The 11,743-nt window shown below is 41.2% G+C and overlaps 1 protein-coding gene across 4 annotated transcripts; it reads right to left on the reverse strand.

Annotated features, from left to right (window-relative positions):
* Positions 1–16: 16 nt before the first annotated feature.
* Positions 17–11,723, reverse strand: mpp4 (membrane palmitoylated protein 4). 4 transcript variants are annotated; one of them, XM_023329214.1, is made up of 23 exons: positions 10,804–10,851; positions 10,673–10,717; positions 9,500–9,585; positions 9,301–9,422; positions 9,136–9,213; positions 8,977–9,060; positions 7,846–7,977; positions 5,720–5,801; positions 5,217–5,302; positions 5,004–5,078; positions 4,727–4,923; positions 3,866–3,924; positions 3,749–3,766; positions 3,625–3,666; positions 3,507–3,527; positions 3,364–3,378; positions 3,152–3,193; positions 2,063–2,236; positions 1,867–1,947; positions 1,679–1,772; positions 1,488–1,596; positions 1,264–1,398; positions 17–575 (listed from the first exon to the last, which is right to left on the reverse strand). In XM_023329214.1, the coding sequence occupies exons 3-23, from the start codon at positions 9,555–9,557 to the stop codon at positions 384–386; spliced, it is 1,896 nt and encodes a 631-aa protein (XP_023184982.1). In that variant the 5' UTR covers positions 9,558–9,585; positions 10,673–10,717; positions 10,804–10,851; the 3' UTR covers positions 17–383. The 4 variants fall into 4 exon arrangements, with proteins under 4 accessions (XP_023184982.1, XP_014325557.1, XP_023184981.1 ...); XM_014470071.2 differs by lacking the exons at positions 10,673–10,717; positions 10,804–10,851 and adding an exon at positions 11,369–11,723; XM_023329213.1 differs by having other exon boundaries at positions 10,673–10,852.
* Between the last annotated feature and the right edge of the window lie 20 nt (positions 11,724–11,743).

The following is an 11,743-nucleotide window of genomic DNA, read 5'->3' on the forward strand; positions in this document are numbered from 1 at the left end:
ATCAGTTTTAGTGGGTTTTTTTTTTCTTTATTGAAAACGGAGCTGCATCCAAAGTACAAAACTGATTTATTTTAATCTAAACACCTTCCAAATCCAGTACACAAAGCACATCTAAATAAACGACGACGTTGAGCAGAGTTAAAAAAAGAAAAAAAGAAAAAAAAGAAAAGAAATTGTGACACAGTTTATGGGATTTCTTGGGGCTTTGTGTCCTCCTCTGGGATTTAAAGAGATTTAAAGACCAGAACAAGCTTTCCCCACATATACATACAGATGAAAGGATTTACATATTTCCTGGCTTGCTTCCCCTCAAACATCCAGGCAAAGATTTTACATTTCAACATTTGTATCTTCCCGGCGAAGAGTGCTTTAATCCCTCTCTCTCATGATTCGGCCGTGGGTCGGATCCAGCAGGCGGGGACCCACTGTGGTTCATCCTGTGCTTTCCTGACGGCCGTCAGCAGCTGGACACAGGAGTCCTGCAGCTCATCGTTGACGATCACCTGATCAAAGAACTGCCAGTACTGAGCCTCGATCTTCCGGGCGGACTCCTCCATCTCGTGGAAGTCTTCATCCTGTTGAAAATCAAAGTCAGATTGGATTTCAGCTTGAAGCCTTTGGTGGATTTTTGTGGTTTGATGACCAAGAATGTCCATAAAAAAAATAAATAAATAAAAAAATTGATGCTCAAATCTTTAGCTTATATTTTTGTCTGACCCATTTAATCACTGTTGTTCAGCATAAACTGAGTTTTGTAATAGCCACATAGGAAAATATATAGTTTTTGAGTGATATAGAGCATACATTAGAATATTTTTTAGATAAAAAATATAATAAGGATCTCAAAAAATTGCAAAAAGTTTGAATTGTATTATATAAATGAATAATTAACACATCTAAGGTGGGGAAAAAAGAAGTGGCTCCAGTACAATTCCTTGGGTTATACCTCATGATAATCTGACCGCTAAAACCACTAAACACACAACAGCAGAAATAACTCTAAAATAGTCACTTTCTGTCATCGTATTGGACAGTTTGCATGAAATCTTTGTGCTGACGCTGATTTTTGATGTCGGTCAAACATCTCTACTTTGGTCTCATCTTTCAAAACTCTTCATTTGGGATCCCTTTTGAAGTTGACCCTGGAAGACCCTGTGCTGGTTCACTAGTGACATCATCTTACACCTACTACTGACCCTACTACTGTCTGTAACTAAGAGAGACTAGATGTAAACAATGAAACCCGGCCGTCAGAGTGCATACTTTGAATGGACGGTTGACGTAGTAGTTGGTGGTGATGTACGAGTCCTGTCTCGTCTCCCTGAGGCGCTCCAGAGGCGGGGGCTTCACATAGATAATGTACGCTCTCAGTTCATGAGTCCTCACTGCCTGAACAACCTAAACAATGAGGCAAAGTGAGTTCGTTTTACTCTACGTCAACATTTCTGCCTCTAAAGCGGGTGCGTGGCGAGACTTTCAAGGCTTACGTTTGGCTCTATGTCAACAACACAGATCTTCCCGCTGTTTAAAACGTCTTTCACAGCATCAATGCTAGTTCCGTAAAGGTTTCCTTTGTACTCGCCAAACTCCAGAAACCTATGAAAAATAACAGCGCTAAATTACAACATCACAATTTATTCGAAGGCATTTAAAAGCATGTGACAGATAGGAGCGTTACCGATTATTAGAGATCATGTGATCAAAAATCTCTCGGCTGGTGAAGTAATATTCTCTCCCGGATTCCTCGTACCCTCTTGGACTTCTTGTTGCATCTAGTGAAAGAGGAAAAACTAAATACATATATTGTACTAGCTAAAACCACGATGATTCATAACATTTTTGTGACTCTGAAGGCTTTACACGTACGAGGTATAGCTCCCTGGAAGATGTTTGGGCTCATCTCGATCAAGCGCCGTCGGAGTTCATTCACACCCACACCAGATGAACCTGAGGAACAAGAACAAGACAAAGTCTTTCTTTATCCAGACCCGTGATATTCTGAAATCAAACTGTATACTTCTCCAGATTGTACAGACATCAAGCCAAAGTTTTATTTCTGTACCTATGAGGGCAATGACGCGATGCGTGTCCTCTGGGTGGCGTTGGTACCGGACCACCTCCTCATAAGGGTTATTTGGGAGGCTGCTGCAGCTGCTGGGACAGCGGATGTGGGAGGAAGGCTGAGTTGTGCTCTGGGAACGCCGCCGACACAGACGGATGCTGCGCCTGAACCCCGCTGATGGTTAAAAACAAAGGATTTCAGAGGCTAACTTTTACAGATGCTTTTTAACAGGAGGCGCAGTGGACGCATATTTTACACGCTGTAGAAGTGCTGTTAAGATATAAAGTCCACGTGTTAATTACATGTGGCATTTTCATGCGTTTTCGTCACGTAAGCATCACGTCAAAGCAGGGGGTCGTCACTAAGTTTCAAGGACAAAGGGGGCTTTCGGAGCGGAGATGCAAAGATGCATCAAACAGCAACAAGAACGGAGAAGTTGCTGTAAGCAGATAACTGATATAATAAAAGGCTTTCCTAGCAAATGTTAAGATAATTATAATTTTCTGCAGGTCTACATATAAAATGTATACATTTTATAAAGTTATAAAACTTACGTTGCCTTCTAAGGACATTTGCCAAACATTCATATTTGTATCACCTGCCGAGGAACTCCAGCCGTATTTCACACCAGTTATGTGATTATTTATTCAAACTCATATCCTGGTCATATTATGCAGATTTTTGTTGTTGTTGTAAAACAGCAAAACATAATAATAACAACAATAAAATATCCCCACCAAATTATTTACAGGGCTTCAAAAAAATGTTTAGGGCGGCTGTAAGCGATGAGGTTTAGGTTAGACCTGAGAAATCGTCATCTCAATATTAATATTATTCAACATCACAATTATAAATGACTGCACAAACTCACTATTATATTTACACTACAATGAGTTCATTTTCTGGAAAAAAGAGCAAACAAACAAAAAAATCGCCATGTGCAAGTTATTTGGTGGGGCTTTTGCCCCCAATAAATACATTCACTGACTCTTGATTTCTCTCATGGAAATTCATAGAAATTATTTGAAATACACATTTGAATATTAAATGTGCACTCTAATAAACAATTGCTTTGAGGTCAGTAGTTACCCAAGTAAACTCCTTCAATGTTGCTGCTGAAGTCATCCACCTCTGATGGGGGAAAAAAGAGCAGAGAAGGAACATTTAGCAAACTTATTGATTAAGTGAAAACCTAATGGATGGAGAAATTATGACTGTAAACATGATACAGAGGCTGAAATCTATTAAGCTTTCCTTCTCTCAAATTAATTCAAAGATTTTAAAAAACCCAGCAGTCTCACCTTCTCTGAGCTCCTCTGACGTTTTGCGCATCAGGCATCACAAAGGTTTGGAAAGGACAAAAAATGTTTTCCATGAAGGGCAGGAAAACAGATTGAGTCGTCGATTTCAGGCTCCGAAACAAATTTATTAAAGACTTACCTACCAGATTCAAATGCCTCCTCATCTGTTTTGGCCCCCAAAACACACACAGAGAATTAAATACAAAAGAAGCAAATACATAAATACAAACATGTGATGGTACCATCTGAACTAAATCTTACCTGCTTCAACACATCTCTCATCAATGGCCATCAAATCCTCCTCTGTGAAGAAAAAACAAAAAAGTCGTGGAAGGATTTTTGAAAAAAACAATTCAAAAGAAACCTGAACGTAACTTTTATTTACCTTCGTCGACGGTGCTCACTGCAGGAAGCATGGAGTGAAACAGGTAAAACCTATCTGTGAGTTCATATGGACGATTGTATACAAGGCAACAGCAAAAATCAAGAGCAGGTCACTCACAGATTTGCATGCAGACGTGTGGTTGGTACGGCTGGGACCACCAGAACTCCCTCTGCTTCCTGTAACAGGAACACAGTTCAGGGGAAAGTTCTTTATTTCTCCAAGATACAAATGTAATCAGTTTGCTATAGAAAAAAAAAGTCTTGCACATATAAAGCACAACATTCCAGATGAGAAACAGTTCTATTAAAAAAAACTATTGTTGCTAAAGGTGTACAAGCTAATGGATCATACAGTGTACTTTTTTTTTTTTTCAAAGACTGCAATTAACTGACAGATTTTTGGTAAAGTATCCCAAAGAATAATACCAGGATCACTTCTTTTTTTACCTGAAAAGTTTAGATATTGTGCAACTTGAAATTGAAAATCTGTCTCTTTAAGAAACTCCTGCTTTTTCTGAAACTCCGCCTTCAAGAAGTCATCACAACATCACTCCTCTATTAACCCTTTAGCAAAGTTTTTACCAGCGTTTCACTGAGAAGCAGCTCGTATAATAAGCTCAGCAGATGCTCAATTGCTGCTGGCCAGTCTGAAGGAGCTGAATGGGGAAGGTTGCCACGGGAGACTAAAGGATTTCTCAGCGGCTATCCCGTCAGCCCGACAGTTCCCGAAACCAAGAAAACAAAAAAGCTTGTGAAAGAACACACAGGGTGAGCCCTGTGTGTTCTGAGCCTGTTTCCCTTCCTCCTAGGACTGAGGGAGAGTTTTGAAGGAAAACCAGATCTTCCAAAGAGCTCAGGATGAAAATACAGCTTATTCAAAGCAGAACATCCCTCAAAATCCTCCATGGAGCTCCTCCAGACCGATCTAGGTTTAAAACATCTTCATGAAGAAGATGCAGAGAGTTGGGTTCAGACTCACCGTTTGAGCAGGCTAGTGGAAGGGATGAGTCCGGCACAGGCCGAGCTGCCGGGCAGCTTCTTGGCTTGCCACCAGAGAGCGTCGGTCTGGTCCACGATCTCCAAGATGTCGCCCTTCTTGAAGCTCATCCCGGCGTCGGCGCAGGGGATGGTTGGGTCCTGCTGAGGGCTGTAGTCGGTCATGGCCCGGACGTAGAGCTGAGCAACGATTAACACTTGGTTTTTTGAGGTTTTATGTCTAAAACAAAGAAATTACAGAAGTGTGGTGGAAGACTCACCATGGTCTGGTTGTGGATCGGCCTCTCTGTGATGGGAATGACCTTAAACATGATGGTGCCATGTGACCGAGCTTGCTGATCGGATGTAATTAAACAAACAATAACTTCATTATACCCTCTTTATCCAGTTAAGACTACAACATCTTACAGTAAGCATGAAGGATATTGAATGATGGAAATAACCGATTTAATTTCTACTCTTAATCAACCCACCACGACTTGGATAACTTGCTCAGGCTCCATTCCGTCCACAGGAAAACCATTCACCTCTATAATCCTGTCTCCTGCATGAAGCAGGCCTGCATACAGAGAAACAAATTCAAACTAAACCTGAGGATTTAGTTGAAAGATATTTTTAAAAGTCATTTGGTTACTTTTTCTGCAAACATAACCAAAACACAAGAGTTTAGTAAACAGGTTTGAGGTTTCTTTGCAAAAATAAATGCGATGCCCATCTGCATAACATGAAAGCCTGTTTGTTTACTAAAATAAATAGCTTTTGAGGAGCAATTCAAGGGGCAAATGTTTAAGAAAACAAAGGTTTCAGAGACTCGGACTCGTTTGGAATAGTTGAAATATTTGTTGAATCATTGCAGGATGGAGTCAGAGATGAATAGATAGATCTTTGGATGGCAATATGCCATTTTCTTTATAACTTCACAGTGTTTATGTTGTATTTTTGCCCTCACTCCACTGTTCACTATAAAGTGTCTCACCACTTCGATCGGCCAGCCCTCCGTGAATAACACGAGCCACGAAAATCTCTCCCGTGATGTCATTTCTCTTTATGGTCGCTCCCTGAAACAGGAAACAGAACACGTTGTTAAGCGCGGCGGTTGAACAAACGGCGTGACTGGGATGCTGATGAAGTCTGCTGAAGGTCATGAAGGGACAGAAGGAAGTGGATGAATTTGTAAAGACAAGAATGAAACAAGGGCACAAAAGGAGAGGAAATTCTTTCAGTTCTTGAATGTAGCTCGGAAAAATGATTGGAGGCATAGTGATCCAAAAAAAAAATATCGCTCACTGTTATTAACCCCTTTATCGTCACTCAGGTGGGTTTCTTCCTCTTCTTCTTCTTCCTCCTCTGGCTGGTGCGACATCCCTTCACATTGTTGGCCGTCTTCATGAGTTCTAGTTCACCGTTTGTAAGTAAGCCTCTAGAGACGTCTGGATCACCAGGGCTACGTTTTCCTGTTGTGACGGTGGTGAGTGGGGGTCCTTGATGATTTGCGGTGATAGGAGAAGGGCCCTTTGAGGTGGAGGGAGCATCCAGAGAGCTGGCGCTGGACGAGGAGGAACATCTGGACTGCTCTGCGTGTGAAATCTTTATATCTGTCCTGGTGCTTGTGAGGAGCGTTTGCAGCCGGTCCACCACCTGAGTGAGGAGGACCAAAGACTGCACCGTCTCTGTCATTCGATCTGTTGCGGCTACCATCCTCTCTCCCAGGACTCTAATGTCTTTACTGCTGCTTTCCATTGAGCTGGCTGCTTGTTGTACCGTCGTCCTCAACTTGTCCAGTCTCTCCTGATTGGACGTCTCCATGGGTGTCTCCTCCGGCACCCGGCGAGGCTGCATGGGGCTCGGGGGAGCTGTGCGGACGCAAGGGCTTTGGGCACGAAGCTTCTGAGGCAAGTCTGGATGAAAGTAGGTGCCTTTGTTGAGGTAGCATGGTATGCCAAGACAGGGAGGATATGGAGCACAGGTGAACGGTCCCGACTCTTTAGCAGGGTGATCCCCAGAGAAAACAGACAAAATATTAATCCGTATGGCAATGAATAGATGGATGGATGATAGATGAAGGCGGAGCAATGACGAGTTTTCAAGGCATTGTTTCTGGAAGCGTCTTTTCTTACCAAACCCAACAGGGTTGTAGACGGACGGCGCCGACTGGTTCAACTTTTGCTCCAGATCGGTGTAACAGACGCTGCAGTGAATGGTCTGCTTGCGATAGCTCACTTCGTGTCGAGGCGTGCAGGCGAGCAGATGCGGTCGGACCCCCGCGGGGCAGCAAGGCAGCTCAGCCGGGTGGCAGCAGGTCCGACGGACCTCGCAACACGAGAAACGCCGCAGGTGCTCCGGAGCGGGGCTTTGCACTCCAAATGTCTCGTCGCTGTGAACGCTCCAGGCACTTCCTGTCCCTGATCGACACCTTCTTGCACAAGCATGGGACGTATCACTCAGCCCGCAAAGCTGTGACACAACACAGTCACTGAAAATATGCCGGTTTTTTGCTTGTTGTTTTTAAAAAAAAAAAAAAAAGTCAATAACTTCTTCACCGAACAGAAAATTACGAAAACGTAAAAATTGCAAAATCACAGATTTTGTTGGATGGTTAGTGGCTATAAAGAATTGAAAGCACAGAATGTATCTCATATGGAGAGCAAGTATAATCGTGATGTTAAACAAGGTGTGGACAGATCTCTGTTGTTTCTGTCTAACATAACAAACTGTAACAGCATATTATACTAGCTCTGTATTTTCCCAATAAACAAAACATGTTTTCTCTCATAGAAATTTAGTTAGACTTAGGAAACTAATCAAGGACTTCATTAAGTCTTTGAATCAACAAAATCTTTCATACAATCTTTTCATACCATCTAAATGCAATATAATGCTGTAAATGAGATTTAAATGTGGTCTGACTAAAGGTTCAGGTCTCCAAAACGTAATAAATATAATAAAAATATTTTTACTAAGCCTTAGTATTAGTTTAGTGTATTTATCATAACTGAGTCAGGTTAAAACTACAGAATAGTCCAAATAAATACTAATCAAATGTTTTAAAGTTGACTTCATTCAACTGATTGGATTTTAAATCTTTCAAAATGAGCAGATCACCAGAGGCTGCTTGTTCTTGACCAGGCAGACGATTCGGGTGGCCTCCTCATCGTCCGGCAGCTCGTCCGGCATCGGCGGCAGCACCGGCTCGTAGTCCTTCTGGGCCACGGTGTCGTGAGCCGAGAGAAGAGCCTGAACGACAAAAAATTTAAAATCCTAAACATTGTCAAGTTTTTATCTGGGAAATTCACTTTATCGCCACTATTATCTGGGATTCCACAAGTCTGGCCCAAGAATTCTAGACTTTTTAAGACTATTATTATAAAAATTTAATACTAACTTAAATCATGAAAGAAGCATATTCATTAACGTAGTTGCTTTCCAATCAATAACTGAATAAATATCTTTCAGCTGATATTTGTTGACTAGCGTGCAAGTCTAGCACTTTTCCACTGAGGCCACCAGACTTCAACGTTGTTTCGAAGTGCACAGTGAACTGCATAAATCCGATTTTCAAGTCAAAACTTGCTAAATATATCATTTTTATGAGCTACTAGTGGAAGAAAATTGGCATTTCACTGTAAACGTATAACACAGTAAGTCCTGCTCAAGGCGATTTTTTCTAACGGAAAAAAGTTGTTGAAAAAAGACGCAACCAAATTAAATTTGAGAGCTTTTGAGCCTTAAAGTCTCATTATGTTTTTGAAACAAAAATAATAATATATATATGTTAACCTGAAAAAAATGACACAATGTCTTTATTATGTTTTCATTAAAGTGCCTTAAATAAACACATAACGGGGCGATTTTCAACCTTTTCCTACCTACTTCATCTAATCTTTGTGATTCAACATTACAGGTGTAGGTTGCAAATTAATAGCTGATAAAATCATAATATTTTATTAACTTAATACTTTGACTCAATGTTTTTAATACACAGAGATAGTATCAGTGTGAGCACATCTTTTCAGGAACTTTTATAATGTCTAAACAATAATTAATCAAATTCCTAGGGCTGCAATCACATGTGGAGTTCCTCAAGGCTCTACTCTTGAGTCACTTTTTTTATATATATAATGTGGCTAAAAACTAAAGGGACTGTTGAAACATCTGTTATCTTTTTTTGTCATTTTTACATTTCCACATCCTAACAACAAATTGGAATAAAGCAGAAAGCAGCTGGTTTCTCACCTGCATGTGCGGCTGTCGGAGGAGACGGTACAACTCTTTGGCTTCTTCGGAACAGTATGGGAGCGATCTGATGTCTATCAACAACTACACCCGAACAGAATACATGTTCAACGTGAGAAAAGTGCACACCGACTGTCCTAAAATGACTGCATAACAAACCTGAAGTGAGAGTCCTGAAGCAAAATCCAGAGCTGGAGCTGGGCAGTCTGTCAGATACCTTTGAAGACATTCGTACACCTGAAAACAGCATAAAAATAGCCTAAAATATTACAAGAAAACTTTTGCTAATTGAAAAGGTGAACATAGAAATGTCTGTCTACCAACCTTAAGCAGCGACTGGAGCCAGGAGGCGGTCAGCAGACTGTGGAGGACCTCTGCTCCATCAATGTCCTGACTAACAGAGCGTCTCACCTCCTCAATCACGTCCGACAGGATCTGCCGCAGGCCTGCAGCGGAGAAACCGTCACATCAGACCGCCAAACCGCACAACAGATTAAACCTGTAGGCCAGGACTCTGCTTCACCTTGCTCTCCCAGCTCAAAGGGAGGAGTTACGACCTGAGCCTCCACCGCCTGCCTCATGATCCCTGGACCCCCGACCACCTGTTAGCTGATCACCAGGACGGACGGTAAACCAGGGGATTAATGGATGTAAGTCAGAGAGCTGAAAGAGAGATTCTTTGATTCGTGTTATTTATCATTTCTTTGATATATGGTCAGCCTCTTTTTTTCAAATCATAAAATGTTTGTTGATTTAGACAGAATGTGTGTTAAGCTATTCCTTTTTTTAAAAAATGGATGTGGTACATGACATCGCACTATAGTGCACCTTCAAAATGTCCCATTTACAGTCTGTAATGTGTTGTAGCTCTGAAAGGAAGATATACGAAATGGAAATGAAATTGACAAAACCTAATGCCAAAGTTATTGTTAGGATAATTACATTCAAAATTGCAAAAAAGAAAAAAAAAGAATACAAGAAATCTTTTGAACATTCCCTGCAGTTTTAAGCCATATTTATATACAAAAAAGAGGTCTCGAGAACAGAGTCTTGAGGAACTCCACGGGTGATTGAAGCCCTAGTAATATTATTATATATTTTTTTTATATTATATTTTATGATGGGTTTTTTTTGTCTTTGAACACTTTTTTTAAAATCAAAATTGTTAGCCCAGACACAAGCCTAACTACCTATAATTGAGAAATCCATATCATAATTCTTGATTCTATATTGTGTTTCAGCTAAGCTAAAGCTAACTGAATCTGCCTGGGAATCTAGAATAAAACAGAACCTTCATAGGGAAATTGTGCCCAGGTTTTTGGGCAAAATTACTGCCAGAATAATTACTGCATAAAACTGAAGCTCATAGACATCCTGTAACTTATTATATAAAAGAAAACATGTACTCAATGATTGCAAGGGACTTTGGTCATGTGGAGACACAGACATATAAACTTGAGTGTCATCAGGTAAGGTCAGGTAAGGAGACGTTGTCATACTTGACAAAGTGGCCCAAAGGTGGAGCCTTGAGGAACCCCACATGATTGCAGCTCTAAAATCAATTAAAAACTAAACTGACACCCCATTAGGGACAAGGGTGTACAGAAAATGGATGGATGGATGGACAAAACAGAGGTTTGCAACAAATATCGAGTTAGGCATAAATAATTTGCTAGACATGAACAATATAACTTACAACGATCTCTAACCAGTCACCAGTTTGGAAAAAGTATTTTGAAATCTAAACAAACACAAAAAAACATTTGTCAATTTGGTAAATGTTAACGTGGACGACTCGTACAAATATTACTCCTTACTGATACATACCAGTTCAAAACGGCACCACACAGCCCCCTCCACTGGTGGCCCTGATAGCATCACTACCATATAAAGTGTATTTTAGGCATACACTACAACACAGAATTAAGTTCATTTTACAAAGCAGCAGATTTAAAATATTTCTAAAAATCTGTAAGTTTGTCTACTTTAAAAAAGGGAGCAATCCATGGTGTAGGCCGGCAGCGGGATGAAACGGGAACATGTAGTCCCAGCTATGAATAGGGTCAAATGTTAATGGCATGCTTTATGACGTCAGAGATGTGGAAATGGATTATAATCTGCGACTGATGAACAACACACCAGAGTTCATCAGAAATCAAGAGAAAGCAAACTAGATTTGCACAATGGGCAGCCACAACTCTAAGGAAGAATCAACTTTAGGGAGATGTTACTGCTTCAACAGGCCCGACTGTCCTGAAAAGTGTAGCTCACATAGGATGATAGATCTGTCAGTAAAGTGTTGTGAAGTAGGTGGAGCTAGTAAAGGGGTAACTACTGCCCTGCGGCCTTCACCCAACTCTTCCTTCTTCAACTAACCAACATCATGTCTTACCTGAGGTATCCAAGTCCTCTTCCACCCCGTCCTCCAATCGAAGAGAAAACTACAAATCAGTTCGTTGAGAAAATATATATTCCCCTGAGAGTGGACAGAGTCCTACGCTTTCATCGAGCAACAGGGGGGAAACGAGAGAGAGAGAGAGAGAGGGCCGTAATCTCTCTCGATCCCACTTAATCCTGGGCAAGTGAGCTGCCTGCCTCTGGCCCCCGGAGGCCGGTTCCTCCCTCACCGGGTGGCTAGTTGCTGCTGAGCTGCCAAATCTTCTTAACCATTTCAGCTGTTAGCGGTGGCCAGGAGAAGCTGTGAGATAAGGAAGCAAATGTGTCCCCCTTAAGGGATAAGAGCAAGACTTGATACAACATCGGAGGA

The sequence above is a fragment of the Xiphophorus maculatus genome, chromosome 24, assembly GCF_002775205.1.
Source record: "Xiphophorus maculatus strain JP 163 A chromosome 24, X_maculatus-5.0-male, whole genome shotgun sequence".
NCBI lineage: Eukaryota > Metazoa > Chordata > Actinopteri > Cyprinodontiformes > Poeciliidae > Xiphophorus > Xiphophorus maculatus.